Source organism: Sorex fumeus, unplaced genomic scaffold (genome assembly GCF_029834395.1).
Source record: "Sorex fumeus unplaced genomic scaffold, SorFum_2.1 ptg000047l, whole genome shotgun sequence".
Classification (NCBI taxonomy): Eukaryota; Metazoa; Chordata; class Mammalia; order Eulipotyphla; family Soricidae; genus Sorex; species Sorex fumeus.
In genome coordinates this window covers 27,596,182-27,623,657 of record NW_026606104.1, presented here as the reverse complement: position 1 = coordinate 27,623,657, position 27,476 = coordinate 27,596,182, and the positions used below count along the sequence as shown (strand labels likewise).

The following is a 27,476-nucleotide window of genomic DNA, read 5'->3' as shown; positions in this document are numbered from 1 at the left end:
GGAAAACAAAACTAAAAAAAAACCTGAAAGCAAGCTACTACAAATAGGACATCCAGTGTGAAAACTTTTTTTTCAAAAATGAAAAAAATATTAAAAACAATTAGAACTAACATTTTAGTATACATTTTATTAAGCCTGAGTTTAAAAATAAGGGGCCAGAGAGATATACAGCAGGTAGGGCATTTGCCTTGCATGCGGCTGATGCGGTTTCAATTCCCACCATCCACATGGTCCCCCAAGCACCCCCAGCAGTAATTCCTGAGCGCAGAGACAGAAGTAAGACCTAAGCATCGCAGGGTGTGACCCAAAAAAGAAAAAAAATAACAACAATAAAATAAGGCACAAGAATCATATTCGGGTTGTATGTTAATGAAGGGACCCCTTTATATGCATAACCTGCATTATCCAATCATGTAGTTTAGATTCTTTGTATAAACTAGCTTTGAGGCTCAACCCCAAACCAGTTACTAAGAGGACAGAAAAAATGAGAAAAAACAGTAGATCTTTTTCCTTCTCTTTAGAAACTGAACTTAAAGAAAAAGGAAAGATAGAGAAATAGAATTTGAATACTCTAATTTTATAATATCTGAAAATATAATTAATAAATTTTAATTTCAAATATAATACAAAGAGTAATAATAAAAATCTTTTACTTAGATATTCTAGGTTCATTGATGGATACCTTGAAACAAATTGTACAGAGAAATACATCAGTAAAACTGTAAGAGGAAAGATATAGCAAAACCTGCCCTCTACCAAAAGACATTCGTTTTCATACTTGTAGCAAGGAGATGATCTCTCGACACACACAAACCCAAAGTAGCCTCGTTTTCCTCCTAGTCTGGAACCTTTTCGGTGTTTAAATTCACAGCAGGAGCTTAACCTGTTCACCTGAATTCCATTTAGGAAAAAGGTGAGGCTGAAGGGGAAACCATGGTGTCTTTTGGAAACAAATTGAAATGTCTCTGGAATTAAAAAGGAAATACATTAGTTAAAGCATTGTCTATAGACTAATAGGTTTTAAATGAAGTTTTTTTTTAAAGAAATTAGATAAGCACAATATTATAGTCTAGATCTTACAGTCTTTTCCGTTTGTAACCCTTTTTCATCCCAAATTTTTTTTTTCTTACACAACCCCAGGTACATAAGATAGGTATTAAAACCCAGTATATACTAATAATAAATCATAGAATAATTTTTAAACTATTTTTATAAACTTACATTTAGGGCTGGAGTGATAGCACAAGCGGGTAGGCCGTTCACCTTACACGCGGCCAACATGGCCGACCCGAGTTCGATTCCTCTGCCCCTCTCGGAGAGCCTGGCAAGCTACCGAGAGTATTCGATATGCCAGACACAGTAACAACAAAGTCTCCAATGGAGACGTTACTGGGCCCGCTCGAGCAAATCAACGATCAACGGGAGGGTCTTTACCTTTTACATTTAGGTCCATGACCCTACAAAGCCCAGGCAGCACATGCTTCCACACCTCAAAGCCACCTCCATGCCTTTGGCCAAACTCCATTGCCTCAAGATTCCTGAGCCTCACAGTGAACTTAACCCAGTTGAAACCTCAGGTATACAGGTCTCTGTGGCTGGAAGTTCTGTTCAGCCACAGAAAGTTCTTCTAGGAACTGGGATGGGCTACCTTCCCCCACACTCCATACTTCCCCAAGTCATGTCAGTCACGCCCATGAACCATCTCCACTGCCATGTAAACTCAGAATTAAAGAAATTAACTCCAGCTAGACTGACCAGTTAAAAACTCTGGATTTTCTGACGCAAAATCTCCAAAATCTACAACAACTTAGAGTAGCACACCAGATTGGATGAGATGTAATGTAGAAGCCAAACAATATTGACTAAAAAAAAATTAACACAGAAGCTTAACTTATAACTTAAGTAATCTTAGTAATCTCTCAAAGACTTAATATTCACATGGTGCAATATAATTTTCACTAATTTTCTTCCAAGGAAATATATTCTGATCATCTGTTAGCCATTTCTGGGTGACAAGCAATATAAAATTAATTATCATGAGCCTGCCACAGCAGCAGGCTTGAGGAATGGCTGGCAAAATGGAGACAATAGTGAGGGTAGGTGACAGTGGTGGTGGGATTGGTGCTGAAATATTGAATGCCTGTAACAAATCATCATAAACAACTTGTAAACTATGTATTTGAATGAAGTATGAAGGGAAAAGACAACAAAAAAACTTTGATCAAGATGTTTGCTCTACTCCATGAGAACTGTCACTGTCACTGTCACTGTCCTCCCATTGTTCATCAATTTGCTTGAGTAGGCCCAGTAATGTCTCCATTGTGACACTTGTTACTGTGTTTCGCATATTGAATACATCACAGATAGCTTGCCAGGCTTTGCCATGTGGGCGAGATACTCTTGGTAGCTTCCTGGGCTCTCCAAGAGAGGGGGAGGAATCAAACCTAGGTTAGCCATGTCAGCTGCATGCAAGGCAAATCCCTACCTGCTGTGCTATCACTCCAACCCCATGAGAACTAAAAGTATTAATAATGTTCATTTCCCCATAGGCTGAGAATGAACCAGAGGATCCTCACTAATGAAATTGTTTTCATGTTTCTTTTAGGCATCTAGAAATACTATCTTTATACCATATTGTAGAACTGTAGCACTGTAGCACTGTTCTCCCATTGTTCATTGATTTGCTCAAGCGGGCACCAGTAACATCTCACAACAAATTGTGAGACTTGTTGTTACTGTTTTTGGCATATCAAATACACCACAAGTATCTTGCCAGGCTCTGCCATGGCAGGTGAGATACTCTCGGTAGCTTGCTGGGCTCTCCGAGAGGGACAGAGGAATCAAACCCAGGTCAGCCATGTGCAAGGCAAATGCCCTACTCACTGTACTATTGCTCCAGCCCATCATCAGAATAGTTGATAAAAACTAAAAAAACAATTTGGCTCTACCAACACCCCTCTATTGCAATTTAACAAAACACATCTCCAAGATGAACATCTGAAAAAGTATCCTTGAAACTCTATGGAAATGCAGTTAAAAGAAAAAGTAGTCTCATTGAAACAAAAATTAAAAGGGCCAAAATGAAAACAATTCGCCAAACCAAGTATTCAGTGGAATACTGAAGAAATGAAATACCATTGGTAAATGAAAATAGTGTAACAACTTTGGATCATTATTTCTATGTTCTGCAAAAATTAAACATTCATCTACCTTGTGACTCAGATACTACACTCTACATTATTGACCAAAGATAGAGTCCTCTAAAGAGACAAAATTAAAAAAAAAAAACTGAAAGAAAAAGCTTAACATAAATAGCAAAATGTTTGCACCAGCTTTAAAATACTCAAAATTTAAAATATACCAAACACCATAAAAAGTGTGAACTGATAACTTAAGCATGGCATACACTAAATTTAGGAATATTATTCAAAACCAATGAAAAAATGGCTACTGGCTAGGGAAGCAATACAGTATTTGTGTCCATGCTTCATGTCTGACAGTCTTGGATTTGATCCCCAGCAAGGCATCCCTGAGCAACACCTGGAACAACCAATGACCCCCGCTAAGAGTGACAAGTATTCAGCCAGGAATACCCCAGCACCCACATGAGACACTGAAATGAGGATTCACAACAAAAAGAGCTCATTAGGATGAATAAGGCTTTGACATAAAAAAAAAATAATAATTCCAATCATGAATTAAAGAAAGTGAGAAAGTAAAACAATGATTTTATGAATTAGTGGGATGAGCAAGAACATAAGTAAATAGACCTTGACAAATATTGTCATTATATGGACTTAATCAAGATTCAAATTTTATTTATTCCAGCTTTGGGGCCACACCTGGTGGTAATCAGAATATATTCTTTGATCCGTGTTTAGGAGTAACACCAAAAAGAACTCATGGGACCATGTAGTGTGCCTGGAATTCAAACAGGGGTCAGAACGCATGCAGGGCAGTAAACCTACCTTCTATCATCTTTCTCGGCCTTGAATTCAAGTTATACCATACTATGCCCTTAAATTAGATGTAACTTTTACTAAATAGACTTATTTATCATTCAGTGCCATAATTTATATCTTAATATTTGTATGGTAAATTTAAACTAGGAAAGCAAAAACTGGAAAGTTATCATAGGTGAAAACTAAGACATAATAGATTTTAAAATCCCTTTTACTATAAGCTGACTATGAAGTGGAGACTAGATACTTAGCTTGCCTACTGTCATCACAGAAATTTGTATGATCCATTCTGTTGCATCTCAAACCCTATAAGTTTCTATTACCAGACCAGGAAATATATGCCATCAAGGAAATGTAGAGCCTAGGAACAGAAGGTCAATATAGAGATATGACTACACTTTCACTTGATAGCCATGTGACTGGAAAACACTTCCACCCATTGGAAAACACATCCTTCCCTCCTTCCATCTCTTCCTCCCTCTTTTTACTTTGTTCTCTTCTCTCCTTCCTTTCCCCAAGCATATTAAACAAGAACTAAAACCTTTTGTTTTTATTTTTTTGTTAACCTATTTTGCAATTTTTTATTTCAGTATTTTCTAGCTCTTCCCTGTCCTGACTTAATGGTAGCCGAATTAAGTAGAGGAAGGAACATAGATTAGAGGTCAAAAGATTTTAGCCTGTGCTCCATTTCTGCATTTATTAAGCAAGAATTCCTCATTAAATCATTGATATTTGTTGCACGTCACATTGAGATGGCAGGAGGAGGGGGCAACAGTTGGAGGCGAGCAGGAGGGACACCCCAGTCTGCCCGCTATCATACTGTGATATTAAAGATCATATCACGTATTAGAAATTTTATATTAACTCATATCAATATTAGAAAGCATAAAGGAAAAACACCAAATTCTGTCCCTTTAAAATCTGTCTCAGAAAATAGAACAGAATTAAAACAAACTAAATTTCAGTGAGTCCAGAAAAATTATAAACTTTTGGTAAGAATTGTGGGAAACTGTGGCATGCTTTCCAAGGGGCAAAGTTCATTCCCTCCTTTCCCTCACCTTACACTATTTTCAACACAGTATTTTATGTTATAGCAGGGCAAATGCCATGAACAACCATCACCATTAGTGGGAAGTAGTTTGATTTACAGCAAAGAATGAAAACAACCTTCACCAGTGACAAAATGAGTAGTAAGCAGTAATTTGAGAGATAAACACAAGGCCAGAGGTTCTGCTACCTAAGACTATAGTTCCAGAGCAAACAAATAGTAGCAGGGGAATAGCCAGAAATTTAACTGGGAGATACAAGCAATAAAACAGTTGCCAATACATTCCATAAACTATACATTATCCAATAACTTCAAAGTGGCATTTAGTAGAATAAACCCAAGAGCTTGCACCTAAGAATAAAGTAAACACCAAAGAGTCTGGTGAAAAACAAAGGTTCAACTAATTTGAAAACTGCCTGGACCTTGAATGTACTCCTGAACCCTCCATGGTACTTTGAATATTTGCATCTAAAATTTGTAAACATCCGCTGCCTCTGAATGTGACATTTTTGCCAAAAGAAGTGCCTTTGTAAATACAAACAGTGAAGGCTCAAGATGAGATCATCCTGAATTTGTTTGAAAGGACATTGGGACACATGGAGTATAACCTCATGTGAAGAAGGCAGACACTAGAGTCACAACACACCAAGAAATTCTGGGAATCACCATGTGTTACAAGAGGCAAGGAAAGAATCTCCATTAGATGAACACACTGTTCTATTAACACTTTGGTTTTACATTTTTGGCTTCCAGAACTATTATTTTAAGCTGCCAGTGTGGGGGCTATATTTGTAATGACAGCCCCAGAAAACTGAAACACTCACAGATTCCTTGGCAGAAGGTGGTGACTTACTGTCTCAGTATCTGAACACAAAATCTGAGAAATCATTAGATAAGCACTAAAAAGTACTAAAGCACTAACAAAATTAAAATACAAACAGATATATTACTTATCAAGAAGATGAGAAAATTTTCTCAAATTTGTTAAACTACTGATCATCATGAGAGCAAAAGCTATCACCTTCAAGAAGCTTGGAATGGAAATTCAGAACCCGGAACTCACAGAGGCTCTAAGCTTATTTAAAATATTCACTTTTAAACAAAAAGAAATAAAGAAGTATGGACGTCCTGATGGATCCATCACATCCTCCAGAACAGCAATGGAGAAGATTATCCATGACTTCTACTCAAATCTCTTCGATAGCCATGTCCACTTGCCGACATACCAAATTCCACAGGATGGATATGTCGTTCCCAACGTTCTCCCTTCCAAAATCCGACACGCCATTTCGTCGGTAAAGAAACAAACAGCACCAGCCCAGACAAGGTCAGACCTGAACACCTGAAGAACCTGCCGTCAGTACTCATCAATACACTGGCTCGGCTCTTCACTCGCTACCTGTCTGAATGCAAGATTCCATCCCAATGGAAAACCAGCAGGACCGTACTACTGTTCAAGAAGGGAGACATCCATGACATTGGCAACTATCGCCTGATCTGCCTATTGTCTGTCATCTACAAGATCTTCACTCGAGTCATCCTGAATAGGATTGGCAGAACACTAGATGAAGGACAACCATGCGAGCAAGCAGGGTTCCGCAAAGGATTCAGCACCATCGACCATATCCACACGATAACCAAGCTCATTGAGGTTTCTCGGGAGTTCAAGATGCCGCTCTGTTTAACGTTCATTGATTTAAAGAAGGCCTTTGATTCTGTTGAGACGGAAGCGGTCATTGAAGCCCTAGCCAATCAGGGCATTCAAGCCCAATACATCAGGATCCTCCGTGAGCTGTATTGCGGATTCACTACCAGGATCTCACCATTCTACAAAGAAGTGATCGTTGATGTCAAGAGAGGGGTGCGGCAGGGTGATACCATTTCACCAAAACTCTTCAGTGCCACCCTCGAGAACATCATGCGACGACTGGAATGGGAAGGAATGGGAGTGAAGATAGATGGTCGGCAACTACACCACCTCCGCTTTGCTGATGACATTGTTTTAATAACACCAAACATCAGCCAAGTGGCACAAATGCTAGCCGATTTTGACCGTGAGTGTGGAAAGGTAGGACTACAGCTGAATCTTACGAAGACAATGTTTATGAGAAACAGCCTTGTTCCTGATGCCCCATTCGCTCTCAATGGAACAACCATCTCCGAATGCAACAGCTATGTGTACCTAGGTCGAGAAGTCAACATGACAAATGACCTGGCACCCGAGCTGCGCAGGAGGAAGAGAGCGGCTTGGAACGCCTTCAAGAACGTCAAAGAAATAGCTAAGAGGACGAAGAACCTCCGGCTCCGGGCACATCTCTTTGATTCCACTGTTCTTCCTGCATTAACATATGCCTCAGAGACCTGGGCCCTACGCAAACAAGATGAGAACGCCATTCAGGTCTCCCAAAGAAGAATAGAAAGAGCTATGCTTGTTTCACTCAAATGAGAGAACGAATCCGGAGTTCTGACATCCGTCGACGATCAAGGATCAGGGACGCTGTATCATTTGCCAAGGTGTCGAAAATCAGATGGGCTGGTCACGTAATGAGATTTAAAGACGACCATTGAACTAGAGCTGTTACTGATTGGATTCCACGGGATGTCAAAAGACCGCGTGGCCGCCCACCTACCAGATGGTCAGACTTCTTCGTCAAGATCATGAACGATCGGTTTGAGGCCCTTCATGTTCCCGGAGCGAACAGATGCCATTGGGCTACACTAGCACGCGACAGGGACAAATGGAGACGTTACTGGCACCCGCTCGAGCAAATCGACGACTAACGGGAAGTTAAGTGATTAAGTGATTAAGTGATGGAAAAATAGGAAGTGTATACAGAAACAAGGGAGGAACTTCTGTCAAGCCCAGGTATAAAAATCTATAAAAAATACTTGAAGACTTGTATTAGTATTCTTATAACTGCATTATTTTTAATGCACACAGAAAGCTATAAACGTCCATCAGCTGGAGATAGATAAGTAAAACATGTATATTTATGTAACAGAATTTATTAAGTGACATCATAAAATAATAAAAATGTCCATCAGTCAGGGATGGACAACGCCTGGTATATTCCTGTAATGGGATTATTCAGTGATGTAAGAGGAAACCAATAAGTGATAGAGATTCCATTAATGTGATTCCAAAAATTTTTTCTAAGTGAAAGAAGAAAGAAACAAAGTATTACCCACTGACCCATTGTAAGATTTCATTTATTTGAAATGTCAGGAAAAAAGACTTCTTTTTTTTTATTATTGTTGTTTGTTTTTTCTCTTTTTTGACAGAAAGCAGTAGTGGTAGCTTGGGGCTGGCTAGGAAAGTAAAGTATAACTGCCAATCAGCATAAGAGAACTTTTTGTTGAAATGGTAGAGATGTTTTAAAACTATTTTTTTGCTTTTAGCTGCATGACCCTCTACAATACCTAAAAGTTAGTGATTTATACACTTAAAGTGGATGAAAATGATGGAACGTAAACTTTCTGAAATGTAAAAATACAATGAGGCTATTTTAAAAATCAATAGATTACAACAGCAAAAAAAAATTAATAATGTGACAGTACAATGAAATGTCTTGGTAGTAAGTGTAGGCTAGAAGCCAAGGCCTTAGAGACAACTACAGCAGAACAGAGTGACTTCTGAAAGCTTCACCACCTTAATCTAAATCTTAAAAGATGGGTAAGGTTTGAATTTAAAATCCTATTTTGAATTTAAAACCCTTTGTTTGACTGCAAACAAAGCAGAGAAGCAGCTGTGTTTGTGAAGAGTAATAAGGAATTCACAAATAGGTACAAAAGGATCAAGTAGAAACTACAAAACAAAATAGGGCAGTAGAGTAAAGGATTAAAAGAACTACTAGAAATAAAAGTTTCTTTGTTCTTTGTATCCACAAGAACCCAGGAGGCCAAGGTTTACCTTGTTTGAAGGGATTACAGTGAGAAATAAAAATGCCTATGAAGAATCATACTTTATACAAAATAGAGGAAATATCCAGTGACTTTATAGGTGTACAAAATAAACAGGCAACATGTAGCTTGATAACGAAACTCACAAGACAAGACATCATGAATTACAATGGAAATAAAGATGCTCATGAAGACATTCCAAAATAATTAGTTTTCTTATTATTACTCATCAAAAGCAAGACATAAATGAATGCCACAATTTTAATATGCTTACCTCACCAAGAAAACTTTAAAATGTACCTTTTTATAAAAAAAGGGAAATATTCTGAAAACCTATTCATATTTCACAGTCTCAAGCACAGCTTTGATTTTTAAGAAAGGTAGATTCTTGTCGTCCCAGATAAAATGTGAAGATTCTGAACCACCAGTCACCTCTGAGTCACCCAACTTCTCAATTTTGAACAATTACTTTCCAAACAATTAAAGGCAAACTGAGACAAGAACAACTTGGATTCAATTACTCAAGTCCCATTCCATTTTTTATTTAAAACTATCCACTGACACAACAAGTCTTTAGGAGTGATATATATGCAAAACAACATTTAGCCAAGGCACACTGATAATCTCTAGTTCCCCACTCTTATCATAGCATGTACGTTGCGCCCCAGAAAATCACTCTGTTATATCTTATTTTTTCATTTGTGTGTGCCACATGTTCCAGCAGTTAAGCAGTTATTATATATGCATTTGATTATAAGTGAGAGATTAAGACGTTGGAAAAGTTTCATTACGTTCATTCAAATTTTATACTAGAGTTAATTTGTTTTCTTTTTTTTCTTTTCTTTTTTTTTTTTTTTTTTTTTTTGCCTTTTGGGTCACACCCGGTGATGCTCAGGGGTTACTCCTGGCTCATGCACTCAGAAATTGCTCCTGGCGGTGCTCAGGGGACCATATGGTGTGCTGGGAATCGAACCTGTGTTGGCCATGTTGGCTGCATGCAAGGCAAACGCCCTACCCGCTGTGCTATCGCTCCAGCCCTATACTAGAGTTAATTTTGACAATTCTCCTCAACCACTAGTTGAAAGTTTCACTTTAAAGGAATAATATCTATGCAACTCTCACCAAGATTTTATAGCCCTCATATTACTAAAATGTAGGAAAACTTTTGCTACTGAGAATCTGGGGCTGAGTAGCACAGGTTAAGAGCCCTCTCCAACTATCCAGGGGCTGAGGTTCACTATGACTTTGGCCAGAGCTGAATGAGTAACCTCACGGAAACCATTATACCTCTGGAATTCTCTTATTTTCCTCGTCTACAAAATGAGAAGACTGAACTCTCAAATGTATAACAAAATGAGACAAAAGTAAATTACACTTTAACCAAGTATACAAAATTGTAGTAAATTTTCTAGTATGATTGTTATTGTGTATAAATATTTTTAGGTAAAATATATTTTGTATTTAACAGTTAACTATTTACTCTTTTTCTTTTATTTTAGGGGGCACACCCAGTAGTGTTCAGGAGTTAATGCCAGCTCTTGGTGGTGTTGGTTGGTTCCATGGATGCTGGAATTGAACCCAGGTTGGCCATGTGAAAGGCAAACACCCTACTACTGTACTATTACTCTAGTTCATTAACTGTTTACTTTGTGTTGTAATAATTTAAATATTTGATACCTATGTATCTAAAAAAGTTCTCTTTAGGTGCTTTAATTTTTAATAGAGTTGTAATTTTTGATTGATGAGGAAAATCAGAAAAGACAAAAGTAGCAATTTCATTTTCTCCAGCTCTTCTTCCTTTAACTGCTAGTCTGTATCATTATGGTTTAAATAGTAAAAAAAAATTAATTAGAAAAATCACAATCTTTGACAAATGAGTTAAAAATGGAGAAAGGAAAGCCTCTATAGTAAATGGTTATGGAAAACAGCATGTGAGAAAAAAAGAACAGACCCCCATCTCACACCATGCATAAAACCAAATTCTAAATGAGTTAAAGATCTTTTTATAAAACCTAAATTCAGAAAGTATATAGAGGAAATATAGGAGAACTCTTCATAATATCAAATCTAGAGACATCTTCAGTGATTCAATGCCATTAACAAACTAACAGAAGAAATGAGAAATGAGACTACATCAAATTATAACACTTCTGCACTGCAAAAGAAATAATTAACAGAATTAAAAGACAACCCAAGGACTAGGAAAAACTATCACATACTACTCATCTTACAGCAGGATAATATCTAAAATATAAAAAGCACTTGTAAAACTTAACATGAAAAGAAAAATCAACCTCATCCAAAAATGGAGAGAAGAGATTAACAGAAACTTCTTTAAGAAAGATAAACAGAAAGCCAATTGATATATTAAAAATAGATATATGATGTTTTGCATCACTGATCATCAGGAAAATGCATCAAAACAACAAATGAATTATCACCTCACACCAGTAAGGCTGGCACACATCACAAAGAATAGAAACAACCAGTGGTGACATGAATGTGGGCATAAAGGAACCCTCATCTGCTGCTGGTGGGAATATCAACTGTACAAGCTTTTGAAAAACAATATGGATAATCTCAAAAAACTAAGAATTAAGCTTGTGTATAAACCAGAAATTATACTTCTTGGCATCTACCCCAAGAATCCAAAAATTCTATCCAGAAAAGACATTTGTGCTCCTATGTTGTTTGCATCACCATTTATAATAGCCAAAATCTAGTAACAACTTATGTCTAAGAACAGAGGACTGGATAAAGAAATTTTGGTATGCATGTGCAATGGAATACTGCTCAGCTATACGAAAGCTAAAATCATGGAATTTGCCACTAAATGGAGGAAACTGGAGAGTGCCATGCTGAGTGAGAGTTAGCTGGGAGAGGTGCAGACACAGAACAATTTCTCTCGTGTGAGATAGATACATATATATGAAGAAGATATATATATTAAGAAGAGAATAACAAATGTCCCAAAGCAATAGAATGTGGGAACTCGTCAACAGAACTGATCTTACCCTTCTGGGGAGATGTTTAGGGGTTTACAGGGAGACTCAGTGGTGGAGGGAAGCGAACACTCTGGTGGAGGGCTGGAGTCGGAACACTATGCATGGAATCTTATCACTAGCATTATTATAAAACACGTTGACTCTTAATTTGTGAAAGTACTATTATAAAAGTACTTTTAAATTAATTTTTAATTAAAATGACTTGTAGTACTTTTACTTTACAAAAAGTTTCTTAAGCAAGGTAAATATATATATAATTATTATATAATTATATATAATAATTATATATATAATTATTGTATCACTGTCATCCTGTTGTCATCGATTGCCTTGAGCAGGCCCCAGTAATGTCTCCTTCGTCCTAGCCCTGAGATTTTAAAAGTGCACATTCAAGGCTCTTTCAGGGTCAAGAGAATGAGACCCATCATTGTTACTGGTTTTTGGCATATTGAATACGCCACAGGGAGTTTGCCAGACTCTGCCATCTGGGCAGGATACTTTTGGTAGCTTGCCAGGTTCTCCAGAGTAAGACCTAGATAATAAGATAACATATATATATATATGTGTTATATATGTATAACATATATATATAACAAAAGGTAAAGGTAAAGGTAAAGGCCCTCCCGTTGATCGTCAATTTGCTCGAGCGGGCCCAGTAACGTCTCCATTGGAGACTTTGTTGTTACTGTGTCTGGCATATCGAATACTCTCGGTAGCTTGCCGGGCTCTCCGAGAGGGGCGGAGGAATCGAACTCGGGTCGGCCATGTTGGCCGCTTGTAAGGCGAACGCCCTACCCGCTGTGCTATCGTTCCAGCCCATATAACAAAAAGGGGAAAAATTATATTGTTTTATATATATATAGAACAATTTTTCCCCTTTTTGGTGTCTGGGATCAAACTGTGGTGTCAGGGCCTTCTAAGTGCAAAGTAAGCACACCAGGCTGAGTTACTCTTTGACCTCAATTCTCCCTTTTAATTCTATTACACAAAACAAATTATTGACCAAAATCACATCAGAACAATATGTGAAATCCTACATTATGTACAAAAATCACACTAATACGGACTTAGGAGAAAGAAGGAAGAAATGTACTAGAAGTCATTTAGCCAAATTCAAGCTATTTAGCAAGTTATTATTAACACTGAAGTTTATTCAATTTATGGCTTTCTATTTCTTAGTATATTTCTAAAGAACAAATTGATAGTCTGATATTTTTCTCTCAGAACATTGTGTGCTATAATTCATGATGGCAACCCAAACAGTTAATGTTTAATTTTGGGGACAACTTATGCCTGTACCATTTTAATGATCATATAGCTTCATTTTAATGATCATATAGCTTCATCCCCAAATTAATCTGTTACTAGGTTAAATCATTCCAAATTCTTTTTTCTGCAATCTTCAGAAGTAGTTGTCACATAGTTTCAATCAAAGAGTAATAAATCTATATTTACTTTTAGGCAGCTGGCTTATAAGTCCCTGGATATGTATAATTTCATAGAGTGAACTCATTTTTATATTATACCAACAATGGCTTATCTATATAATATCAACTTGGAGAAATTTTTTAACTCAAATTTTATCTTTACCTTTTTCAAGAAGTTTGCCCTTGTAGACACAAAGGTTTTCTCCACCACAGTGCTGTTGATAAACTTTTATTTCATCCCGGAAGTCTGGGTGATCATAATAAGATAAACGTACATTTTTTCCAAAATACATCATTGTAATAGTTGCATTACTATGCAGAGGTATTTTATGAATCCTTTTTGATTCCTATGAAAAACAAAAAGAGTGCTTGTGCTTATTAACTAGCCAGCTCTAATCATAGTGCACAGATATTGTAAATGAATAGAAAAGTTTAGTTTTACATACCCTACAGTATAACCTTTATAAAATGCACACAAACTTACACCCATTATAAAATGAATTATTCAAGCAATTATGTATTTTGACTTTATATTCTTATTCTTAATGCAAATGCTGGGTGTTTATGCATTTTTTACTCTTCCTGTTTTTTTTATACAACAAAAATATCAATGATCTTAGAGGAAATTGCTCTTGACTCTTTTAGCTGGTTCTCAGATTAAGTTAAATCAAATTAAGTATTGGTGATATTACCTTGTTCTAATATAACTTGACATTGATTGTGATTTTACAATTATTGTTGAATGCTTTGCCCTTAAAAACTGACAAAATATTTTTCTCTAAGCTTATTTTATGTGACGAGAGACAGATATTTAATTTTTCTATGGTCACTGAAGATCTGAGAGAATATATGTTCTACGTCCGTAGTTATTCTGTTTCACAGAAGGCATCCAGTTCAACAAAGATATAACATTATTGCTATTTTTAAAAAAAAAAAATAGGTGAGTGCTTCATTTAAAATATGTCTTTTTTAAGAAGATACAATAATACATTTTTAGAGCACTCAAACATAACATCCCACTTATCCTTCAAATTAGAAGGCATAATATGTTCCCAGTAATGTAGTTCAATGGTAGGTGTATGAGGCCTGGGATTTGATGAAATGCTTCTTCAATCAGAGACTACATCACCTTGACATTTTTAAAAAACTTTCAAGAAAGGCGCTATTGTAATATCACTAAGATTGCTGTAATTCTTTTTCAACTGTAGCCTTTATGATTTTAAATATACTATTTTAAATATAAAAAATACTATTTTAAGTATAAGACAGTAAGCTAGAAACAAAAAATTACCTCATAAACTCATTGTCTATTATAAAATAAGCAATAAACATACGTAAGATGAATAAAATCCTTTTTCCCCTATGTTTATGTTCCTAAATTTTTCAAAATAATAAGTGAGCATTATGGAAAGATTAGAAAATAATAGAAGGAAGGAATTAATGATCATAATGATCCTACGCAAATAGGAATGGCTTGAAACTTAGAAGATCTAGTGAGAATAATAGCAGTTTCAAGAATTACACAAAGGCCAGAAATTACTTTTAACCCATTTCACTTTTCTACAAATAAAATTTCCAATACATATAAAAGGTAAATTGCATAAGTATCAGTGAAAGACAGCTATCTGATTTTACAATTCCTAACCATGTTTGTTATTTTTTTAAAAGAAAAGATGCCACAAAAATTTCTGAGAAAACAACTGAAATATTTCCATATACAAACCTATCCCCTTCCCTCTCAGAGAAATTTTTTCCCCTCAAATGATTCTATTTCTCTGCAATAAAAACCTGGGGAAAGGAACTTAATTAAGTGAAATTCTGCCAAAGACAGTTTGAAAAAGTGTCAAGGGCTGGACTGTGAGATTTAAAACTGAAGCAAATTATCTTGCCTATGGACAAAAAGCTCACAAATAGAGATATAATCAACCGAAATATTTCAGGGACAACAAGAGCCATGAAGGTAAATCAGCAAACTGGAAAATTCTTAGCAGATTAGAAACATTTCCCTAAGTCTCAGCTGAAAGCAAAGGAAAGATGGTAGGCCTGGCTCCTCCTTGCAATATCATCCTGTTTCCCCTTGCCTGAGCTAATGTAGTGCTGTGACACGCAGTGTTGCAGCCCACTGCACAATCAGCAGCCTAAAGTAAATTCAGCTCCAAGTGCTCACTCAAACATTTAATGATATGGATTCAAAAAAAAAAAAAAAGCTGCTCACTTTTGTTAAGCATTACTTTCTAAAGTAGCAAAGGACTCAAAGGTGAGCTTCTGGGAGATTAAGCACAATATAAACACAAATAGTGGGATTAAAGTGAAGGAAAGGCTAGTCTCACAAGTACAAAATGAGAAACTAGAGGAGAAATGTTTCCAAATAAAATAAAGGAAATGACAGTTTTTCACACTTCTCATTTATATATTTGTGACTGGGGTCTCTTCTGTTACCCTCTCGAAAAAGTCACGGTCACGGTCCTCCCATTGTTCATCGATTTGCTTGAGAGGGCCGAGTAACATCTCCATCATGAGACTTGTTGTTACTGTGTTTGGCATATCGAATACGTCATGGGTAGCTTGCCAGGCTCTGCCGTGCCAGCAAGATACTCTTGGTAGCTTGCCGGGCTCTCCAAGAGGGGTGGAGGAATAGAACTCGGGTCGGCCATGTTGGCCGCTTGTAAGGCAAACGCCCTACTGCTGTGCGATCGCTCCAGCCCCTCGAAAAAGTATTGTTGAAAAAAAAATTTTTTCTTCCTTGGTTTGATTACTTTGATCACTTGATCACTTGACTTCCTGTTGATCATCGATTTCCCGAGCGGGCAGCAGTAACTGATAGTTCAGGGTCTTGACGAAGAAGTTTGACCATCTGGTAGGTGGGCGGCCATGCAGTCTTTTGACCTCCACTACCTCCACTACCCAGCCGCCACCACGCTCCAGGATGCTTTCCGGATGCTTGGGCCAAGACTCACGCACAACTGATGCTCCACAGAACACTGTCACTGTCATTGTCTTCCTGTTGTTCATCGATTTGCTCGAGCGGACCCAGTAACGTCTCCATTGGAGACTTTTTGTTGTTGTTGTTGTTGTTACTGTGTTTGGCATATCGAATACATCACGGGTAGCTTGCCAGTCTCTGCTGTGCGGGCGAGATACTCTCAGTAACTTGCCGGGCTCTCCGAGAGGGGTGGAGGAATCGAACTTGGGTCAGCCATGTTGGCTGCATGCAAGGCAAATGCCCTACCGCTGTGCTATGGCTCCAGCCCTTCCACAGAACAAGATAAGCAGAACTCTGAGACCTTGGACTCTAGGCTCAACGGACCCGGGGATAGAGATTCTCTGCTTGCTCCCACCAACCACAGGAGAGGAAGGGATTAAAACCAGGAACCCCACCCTACCCTGCCCTGTCTGCTTCCACCAACGGCCAGAGCCCCAGGGATTGGATTGCGCACAAAAGACCCACCCTGCTGCTGCTGGTACCAGATAAATACCTCACTGAAAGACCTCCACTACCTCCACTACCCAGCTGCTGCCATGCTCCAGGATGCTTTCCATACTGCACGGCCGCTTTGCACTTTGCTGACGCGTGACACATTATAAGACACTTAATACCCATTTTCCAGAATTGCCACACCATATTTGATAGGGTTCAAATATGGTTTGAGTCTCTTAAATGGTGAATTTAAGAGACACAGAGTGGCAAAATGGATACAGAGACAAATATGGTTTGAACCATGGGAACACCTACAAGGGCAATTAGAGGCCGCCCCAAAAGCCTCGATCCCTCTCGGAGCTCCTGGCAAGCTACCGAGAGTATTCCACCCTCACGGCAGAGCCTCGCAAGCTATCCATTGTGTATTCAATATGCCAAAACCAGTAATTACAATAGGTCTCATTCCCCTGATTACTTTATTCTTTAAAAAAATATTCTTCAGCCATTACCACCAAATAATGTTTTCTGGCTTCTCAGGGAGATCTAAGAGAAAGTTAGTGTTTTTAATATATCTACTTTAAAACAAACAATTGCTTCCTTCAGGTAACTAAATTGACTCTAGACTAATCATCTTCTACCATAATAATGACCTAGACTGATAAACTTTAACAAGGCCTCAATGATCCCTTATATTGTCCTTAACCAAGTAACAAAAACATCCATGAAACTTCAGTTTTAATTAAAGAGGCTCAAGGCAACTCATGCCCTGGCATAACCAAGAGTTATCTTCTTTTCTTCACCTTTTGAATCAAGTTGCTTATGCCTTTTACTCCCCCACCTCACCCTGGCCCCTTTTTTCCCCCAGATTTCTCTGGTAAATATAATCTCAGCTGACAAACAGCAAGTCTGCTGAGTAGCTAACAAGTCGGGCATTTTATATTTGCAATACTTCAATACTTAACATTGATACACTATATTCACACTGGGTCTCAGCCCTACACAGACCTATTTGAGAGGTTAAGAGATTTATATACATGCCAAAGTATAGGTTCTCCATTCATTTAGCTAAACCTTGATGAACTCTGCACATAAAATCTTGCCTGAACCCAAACTTCTAGTTAGTGACTAGAGAATCTCATCCAAAATAGGGACACATAAAGAGTTTATTTTACTGGGTATATATGTTCTCCTACCAATTGGTTTACTTCTGTACTATGTCCCTCAAACTCAGTCACCTCCTGGATATCAGAATTCTCTATGGTCCCCAAAGAGAGTTGACTCTCCTGTTTAAGCTCTCTAACAAATGACAGTATCCAGGCATGAGAACTAAACATTTCTCAGACAACATAAAATGTCTTATATTCCCTTAGTCCTGTTTCCTAATCATAGTAATTTCCTGTTAGATTTAAATGAGCAGCAAAACAGAATGAATTGTAAAGGTCCAAACATTACCAGTGCATTTTTAATTTTTTAAACTTATTTTTAAAAATTTTAGTGACCATGATTTACAATACTGTTAATGATAGTGTTCCATGCATACTATGTTCCAACACAACCACTTCTCTCCACCATTGTCTCCCCTCAGTACCCTTATCTCCCCGCTATACTGAGCTCTATTTTTAATCTCTAAACCTATCTAGCTACCTGAACCACATAGCACTGAAACGACTTCCTTATATTCCTTTCTCTCAGAGGAATACAGTGTCTTGCTTCTCTCTGCCTCCAGAGCCTTGCCAGTGCTGGCTCCTAATACACACTGATCTGAATTAGGCATGGGAAAATTTGGCATTCCCTCCTTCTATCTTTTGCTGAGACAAAAAGGCTACAGTAGTTGATTTTGTTCTTGCTCTAAATCATTGGGTTCCCACACTTATAAGAATTCAACAGGCACCAAAATATGAAAAATGATTTTTTGGTTCATGGGATCCATTAAATAAAACAGTACCTAAAGTGATTAAACCTTAATATAAAATATGAAAAACAAAGAATGGCAAGTATTCCCCTTTTGATTCTGATGACTTAAAGGGTGACAATTCTGAGAGACAGAATAATGCTCCAGTGTTCCCATCCGAAAGGAGTAGGATGTAGTTGATCATGATGGAAACCTCTCCTCATTCCCTCCTCACTCTACTCATTCAATTCTTCTGCTTCAGCTTTTTTTTTCTGTCCTCCTCCTTTCTCTTTTGCTTTTACCATGCTTCCTTACATTTAACATCCCTTCTCTCTCTCTCTCTCTCTCTCTCTCTCTCTCTCTCTCTCTCTCTCTCTCTCTCCCCCCCCCCCCTCTCTGTCCATATCATACAACGCATATGAGTTGCTGATTATTGCCATACCCCTATGGCAGTAATTCTATCAACCCTTCTGGGGTGAACCAGATTCTAGAGTTTGGAGATGCTAAGTTGACACTTGTAAGTTCCCTTCCCTATCTGCTTTAACACAGTAAAGGAAGCAAATTTGTCAGGATCCAGAAATTATTCAGCTGTGTATTTCTTTTGCTAGAAAGGCCCTGTAATTAGGCTTAATTACTGGATCTTCCCTTAAAATTCCAACTATTTCAAAGACACCCAAAATACCTTCAGTACTTCCATTCTTCCAGGATTTGTTCCACAATGCCAGCTGCTAAGATACTTTGTTAAATTGACTTTTTAGCTGTTTTTTAAGGTTCTTTTTATTGATATAGTTGCCAAAATGCAATGCTAATTTTAAGCAAAACATTGTTTAAAGAAAAGTGTTTCCTACAATAAATCAGACCTACTATAAAATATGTTGAATCACCACATATTAAAATCATGCTGATGTTTTCCTTTTCTATTCTCAAATCTGAGTCGACTGGTGAGAAAAACCAAGAGTGAGAAATACCAAGTTGATGTTTTGACTAGGATGGGAGATATTTTTAAGTCAAACAAAGAAATGAAAAATTCCTCAGTAAAAGCTATTACATTTTAGACTTTCTTGTTGAAATAAGAAATCCATTACTGAAAGACAAACTTGATTTTCATGTTATTTACCTAGGTGAAAAAGCATAAGTAATTTTTCTCATGGATAATAGAATAAATGAACACAGTATTAACAAGTGCTTAAATAAAAGTAAATCACATATCCCTGCCTTCAATAAGCTTCACAATCTAGGAGTAGAAGAAATCATGAGTAAACTCTACTTAGAATAATTGGAATATAGTAAGGAAAATATGTAATAAAGTGCTTTTGAAGAGAAGAGATGGAACCCTAGCACAATATTTAGAAATATACTGTAAAGTATAAGGCCTTTGAGAGGGTTGGAAAAGATGAACAAGTTTACCTCTTTTTTTTTTTAGAACCTGCAGAAAATTGATAGAAAAAGATATGCCTTTCTGAGAGATACCAGTTAGAATAACAAATCTTTATTTGTGCTGAAGAAAAGCCTAACCAATTTCCATCACCCAATTTCCATCTTAGAGAGTGAAGTCTCAAGAGGCATCACCAGCAAAAAGTGTTACTGTCAAAAAAAATCATGGTATGTATCAAAGAAAAACTAAAGTAGTAGAAGTTAAGTCTAAATATATTACTAAAAATAATTATAATTGGATTAGACTTGCTAATTAAAGGAATAGAGAATTTCAGATGGAAACAAACATAAAATACCCATATGCTGTATAAATATATTCAAAGTTTAAAACTTAAGACATCATGAGGCTTAAAATAATATATACACACATATACCCATGTAGTATATAGTATATATACATATATAACATGTTTACATATGACATACATAATATGTGTATATATTAAATATATGTATATATTATTTTAAGCCTCATTATGTCTTTACCTTTAGTTATATATATTCTATGTATATATGTATACATATTATATACTATATATGTATAGCTATATATGTACATATATTACAATGTAACTCGGGTCGGCCATGTTGCGGGGCTGAAGCGATAGCACAGCAGGTAGGGCGTTCGCCTTACAAGCGGCCAACATGGCCGACCCGAGTTCGATTCCTCCGCCCCTCTCGGAGAGCCCGGCAAGCTACCGAGAGTATTCGATATGCCAGACACAGTAACAACAAAGTCTCCAATGGAGACGTTACTGGGCCCGCTCGAGCAAATCGACGATCAATGGGAGGGCCTTTACCTTTACCTATTACAATGTAACAGATAATGTAGTGATATATGTGTATATCTACATATATAGAAAGTACCAATTTAAAGAAAATGAGTATTAGACAAGTAAATCAAATGATAAAGAATCACCGTCACTGTCAATGTCCTCCCATTGTTCATCGCTCAAGCGGACCCAGTAACATCTCCATTGTGACACTGTGTTTTGGCATATCGAATACAACATGGGGAGTTTTCCAGGCTCTGCCAAGTGGGCAGGATACTCTCGGTAGCTTGCCGGGCTTTCTGAGAAGGGCAGAGGAATCGAACCTGGGTTGGCCAGGTTGGCCACGTGCAAAGCAAACGCCCTACCTGCTGGACTATAGCTCCAGCCCACTAGAAAGTAAAATAATCCTAAATCTGAGCATATAACCAGATATTCTCAACATTTACAAAGCAGAACTTGACATAATTACAAAGAGAAACTGACAAATCCACATTTACAAAGACTCAGGAACTAAAACCATGGAAATTTAAAAAGCAGAATGGTGAGGATACTAAAATACAAATAGCATAGGTAGAATTTCTTCTCATTGATTGGATAAGAAATCTTTTTTTCCTATAAAATTGTTGGAGTTCTCTCTGACATGTCCCTTGACCACTAGAGGTCATTGGGCCTGTAGGGAGTTTCCCGCTCCTGACTTCTCTGGGAACCAGGCTGTTGCCAGGGAAACTTGACATTGTTACATTGTTAGGAATAATTTACCTTGATTTGCCAGCAGATGATGGCTTAAGATGTGGAAAGCAGATATTTTTGCATGTCAGCAATACTTCAACCTTGCCTCTGCCTTAGAACATCAAGCACAGTGTTCTGGCAGCTTCTTCCTAGTCATAATAATACCCTACCTCCCTCTGCCACCTACTCTTAGTGCCCTCAGCCTCTATTTAACCATTGCCTTTTCTACTATGACTTTGTCATATGACTATGAGTCTGTGGCTCCTGTGGCTGGCTATACCTAATCCATCCTGTGTGTGTCTTTGAGCAGTCACTGCCCTGGACGGACAGACCGTCTCCTCATTTCAGGGGTCCCCACAGTTACGAGATAACTCTCGTTAATATAAACTCTGCTTCCAAGTTTAAAGGTTTAATGATAAAACCTGCTCCCATTGTTTCATGAATCGTATGACCTGGGTGGGGGGCGGAGTGGGAGGGATACTGGGATCAGTGGTGGTGGAGAATGGGCACTGATGGAGGGATGGGTATTCGATCATTGTATAACTAAAACCCAAGGACAAAAATTTGTAAATCTACAACTGTACCTCATGGTGTTTCACTAAAAAAAAATAATAATAATCATATGAACAAAAAAAATCAGTCCACAAATACCACAGAATCAAAATCAGAACAAGAATAAAATAAATGCTCTTTAAAGCAAACTTAAGTGAAAAAAAAAGGAGTTCTCAGAATTAAAACTAAGCAAATATATGGAAAACTTAGCCAAATGTATAGAATATAAAATTGAAGAAATCTCAAAGCAAGGACAAGAGTACAAGAAAAATGGATAGAAATGTTCAAAGTAGTAGAGCTTCAGTCGAATTAGATCCAACATTCTCCAATTATTACAAAAAGAAAGAACATTTTTTTAAATGTACCATGACGAAAGACAGACATGCCAAGTTCTGTCAAAGTCAAGATGTTGCTGAAACTACATGATTTCTAACAATTGCAATGGGAAGTACTCAGAGGACACACTACCTCAGATGCTCATCTGTGCGTCATTTGTCATAACCATGCAATGGAAAAGCTGCTCTTGTCTGTGGCTACCTCCAAATGCCCCAATCTTTGAGACATGTCTAGTGTCTGGTTTACACTAAGACTATTACAGATGCTGAGGTCTACAGAACCCCACTTTTCTAGTGCACATTCATGACTTGGCCTCTCTTACTTCTCCAGAGGAGACCTTTAAAAAGTCAAGAAACCAAACCCAGGTATGATCTTGATAGGATATCAAAAATCCTATTCTGCTTAAATTCTCCTGGAAATACTTTCATTTCCATTCCTGATATTAGGGTTAAGCTTACTTCTAAAGGTTCATCCAGAGAAGTGACATACTTAAAAAAAAAAAGGACTTGATTGATGTAGATTCAGTATTGTGGTTGCTTTAGGAAGTAGTAGTTGGGGTTGTGATGCTGTCAATAGGAAAATGGGGATCAAAATATGACTGTAGCACTGCAGCACTGTCCTCCCGTTGTCCATCGATTTGCTCGAGCAGGCACCAGTAACGACTCCATTGTGAGATGTGTTCTTACTGTTTTTGACATATGGAATACACCATGGGGAGCTTGCCAGACTCTGCCGTGCAGGCGGGATACTCTCGGTAGCTTGCCAGGCTGTCCGAGAAGGACAGAGGGATCAAACCTGGGTCTTCTGCATGCAAGGCAAATGCTATACCTTCTGTGCTATCACTCAAGCCCTTTATGACTGTAGAATATTAATTTTTGTTAATATTTAGTTCCATGCATGTACCTGGTAATGTTATTTACTATCAAGTTATACACATGGATTTTATATATTTTGTGAATTTATGAGCTATTTGAACCTTCTCCTAAGTATAGACAAGTCAGGGTTTATCTCAGAATGCTTTGATATAAGAAAATCAAAAGCTGCCACCATGAAGAATGAGGAAACTGTCACTATTTTTGCTAAGTGGGAAATCTCATTCCTCAAGTTAGCTTTTTTCTTGGTTTGCAGAGACCAATGCCAGCAAGAAATAGAATTTAAATGACATGTTACACTCCTAAGCAAAATCTTTGATGCATACAATGATTCTTCTATCCATGGAGATAATATACCTGAGACAGGAACCACCATGTGAGTACAAGAACTGTAGCTGACCAATAAAACATGATAATATGAACAAGAAACCAATAAACTACTTTATCTGGGATTGCTTATTTTTTTGTTTTGTTTTTTTTTAAATTAAGCTAGAGCAAACTATTATTCAGAAAACACTGCATCAGAAGAATAAAAACAGAAGAATGAGGCTAAAGAATATAAAAATTTGGTTTCTCTATGCAATACCCATACATTGAGAGAAAGAAAGAGAAATATTAAAGAAAATATAGAATGCAAATTAGAGAGGAGAATGACAGCACAAGAATCCATAGGCAGAGGAGAAGTATATGATCCAGGACACAGAGAGAAGGAAAATAAAGAATGAAGGATATAATACTTTATCAGACACCAATAAGAGACTTGTTTAATGTAGACTAGAAAGGAGCAAATTTGAAAAGCACAGCAAAGAGAACCCAAGGTTTCTGAGGAGAATATTGGTGGATAATTGCTGGCAGAGGGGATGGGAAGACGAATGGTGAGATGTAAACATGGCATAAACAATGCACAGATGGGTGAGAGTGGTGTTGGTTTTTATTTTGATTTTGTCTTTTGGGCCATACCTGGTAGTATTCAGGGCTTATTTCTGGCTCTGTGCTCAGGGATTTTTCCTGGTGGGATTAGGCAAACCATATAGGGTATCGGGTACCTGTGGGGCAAGAGCCCTATTTGCTGTACCATTGCTCTGATCCTGGTGTTTAGTTTATAAGTGGAGGGCCACACCAGGGTCTACTCCTAGCAGCATATGGTCTACATGCACACCAGTATTTAACTACATGGCTCTATCAGGGAAATATGACTATCTAATCATCACAACAGTTGCATTTAATTACTATTAGCTATATATGTACACAATAAAAATAAAGTACTCTTGCATCTTGTAGTAGTGGTCTATATCTCTATAAAATTTAAGTGACCTTTAGACCTATTTTCTTCTATCAGTATTTTGAGAAAAACATTTGTAACAGAAAGTAATATTTTTAAGAACATTAAAAGAAATGATTTCGGGTGTATGGTACTGCCAGCAGGTCAACTGGTACCTGTGAGGAGAGTGCATAAGCATCCTGATGGCGCATTCAGACTTCCAGATTCCCCAAAATTGCTGCTGTGCATTTGTCCAGACCACAAAAACTTGGGGCAAAGTTTACCAAGAAAGTAAACAGACAAAAGTTAGGTATATGGGAGACATACCCATAAACCACCTCCTGCTCAGCTATATAATTGGAGATATGGCCTCTCTGGTTCCTGACTGAACTGCTTAATGGCCATGATCTCAGAGACTCAGAAACAAATCTTAAACCCAATGGCTTTTAGCAGAAATGCGTCTGGTCCCTGCAGTAGGTAACTGGCACTGGGCCACCCCAGGTGGGAATAGGTTTCATGGCTTGGCCTGTTCCCCCGGCAGCCCAGTGGCCGCCATCCTCCAGAGGCCATTGGACAGTCAGGTTTGGGCCTGGAGTTACGAGACACATAGGGCTACACGGGATGGGTATGGAGCCGGCCCTTTCCGCCTCACCCCAACGAGACCTCGAGTTGCCGCCCATGGACAGCCTCTCTGGTTCCTGATCAAGCTGCTTAATGGCCATGAGTCCAGGACTCAGAAACAAATCTCGAAACTCAGTGGCTTTTGGCAGAAATGAGTCCAGACCATGCAGTAGGTTACTGTCACTGGGCCACCCCGGAGGGAAAGGGTGCTGTCCCTCCACTTGCTCCCCCTAGGCGGCTCAGTGGCCGCCATCTTCCAGAGGCCATTGAACAATCAGGTTTGGGCCTGCAGTGATGAGACACGCAGGGCCTCATGGGATGGGGGTGGAGTCGGCCCTTTCCTCCTCACCCCAACGAGACCCTGAGTCACAACCAATGAACAGCCTCTCTGGCTCCTGATCAAACCGCTTAATGGCCATGATCCCAGAGACTAAGAAACAAATCTCAGAACCCAAAGGCTTTTGGCAGAAATGCATGTGGTCCCTGCAGTAGGTTACTGATGCTGGGCCACCCCAGGTCAAAATAGGTTTCCTGCCTGGACCTCTTTCCCTTGGCGGTCCGGTGACCGCCATCCTCCAGAGGCCACAGGACAGTCAGGTTTGGGCCCACAGTGATGAGACATGTGGGGCCTCATGGGATGGGGGTGAAGTCGGCCCTTTCCTCCCCGTCCCAATGAGACCTCGAGTCGCCGCCCATGAACTGCCTCTCTGGCTCCTGATCAAGCCTCTTAATGACCATGATCCCAGAGACTCAGAAACAAATCTCGGAACCCAACGGCTTTTGGCAGAAATGCATCCAGTCCCTGAATAGCTTACTGGCGTTGGGTCACCCCAGGTGGGAATAGGTTTTGTGCCTTGGCCTGTTCCCCCTGGCGACCTGGTGGCTACCATCCTCCAGAGGCCACAGGACAGTCAGGTTTGGGCCCACAGTGATGAGACATGAGGGGCCTCATGGGATGGGGGTGGAGCCGGCCCTTTCCTCCCCATCCCAATGAGACCGAGTCACCAACCACGAATGGCCTCTCTGGCTCCTGATCAAGCTGCTTAACAGCCATGATCCCAGAGGCTCAGAAACAAATCTCAGAACCCAGCAGATTATGGCAGAAATCCCTCCAGATTTAATTGTTAAAATTTAGGAATTTCAAAATCATGTGGCCACTATTGCAGCTGCACGACATCGTATGTTATTCATAACGAGCAATAGAAAACAAATTGTTTACTGTTGCCTTTTCAGCAGATCTGAGTGTTGGGGTAAAATCCTAAATGATAATGGTGGGTCTGGTGTCAAAATATTGAATGTAATCAAAGTAGAGAGAGAGTAATGTGGAAATCATCTGCCCCACAGGTAGGGGGAGGGTGTGGGATGGAGTACTGGGGTTTTTGGTGATGGAGAATGGGCACTGGTGAAGGTATGGGTGTTTCATTGTATGACCGAGACTTAAACCCGAAAGCTTTATAACTGCTCTCATGGTGATTCAATAAATAAAATTATAAAAAAGGAAAAAGAAAAACAAAATAAAAATAAGGTGGAGTTCATGCCCAATTCAATCAGACTAATCAGTGGCTGAATAATAGCAGTACTCCTACAAAAAAAAATGTTTAGTAAATATTATATAGCAACTTTTAAAAAATTCTAAAGTAACTTTTAGTAAGATTGTGTGTAGAATATTATGCTTTGAAGATGTACTTAAGTTCTGGTATTTTCACAATTAAATGTTAGAATACTTCTGATAAAACACATTTGAATTGAAAAATTATAAGAAAAACCATGTAAAAATATGTATAATACAAATTTAGTTTGACCACAAGATTTACCAGGATTTAAAAAAAAATCAGTTGTGTTAAATTAGTCTGTTCAGCTGAACTACTCAAAATCATTTCTTTTCAGACTCATCCAAGATTTACAGTGACACAGATAAAATTATTATATTTCTATATGTGGGGCATATATCATTTAATTTCACAAATTATTTTACTATGTATTTAGCTAGAAATACAGTGCACTCTCATTTTTGGAATATAGAATAACGTAATATAAGACTGACACACAAGGGCAGTAGACACAAGGGCCAGGAACATTGCCCCACAGTTGGAAGTTTGTCTCATGAGCTGGGGGAGAAGGCAGCTGGAATGGAGAAGGTATCACTAAGAAAATGATGGTTGGAGGAATCATTTGGGATGGGAGATGTGTGCTGAAAGTAGATAAAGGACCAAACGTGATAGTCTCTCAGTGTCTGTATTGCAAACC

At 38.3% G+C, this 27,476-nt stretch overlaps 1 protein-coding gene across 1 annotated transcript in view; it reads right to left on the bottom strand.

Annotated features, from left to right (window-relative positions):
* Positions 1-27,476, bottom strand: part of ERICH3 (glutamate rich 3) — a 138,627-nt gene that overhangs the window by 47,690 nt on the left and 63,461 nt on the right. The window contains exons 8-9 of the mRNA XM_056123401.1: positions 13,506-13,689; positions 779-965 (exon numbers count right to left, since the gene is read on the bottom strand). Of these exons, the coding sequence (XP_055979376.1) occupies positions 779-965; positions 13,506-13,689 (371 nt within the window). The remainder of the gene's footprint in view (positions 1-778; positions 966-13,505; positions 13,690-27,476) is intronic.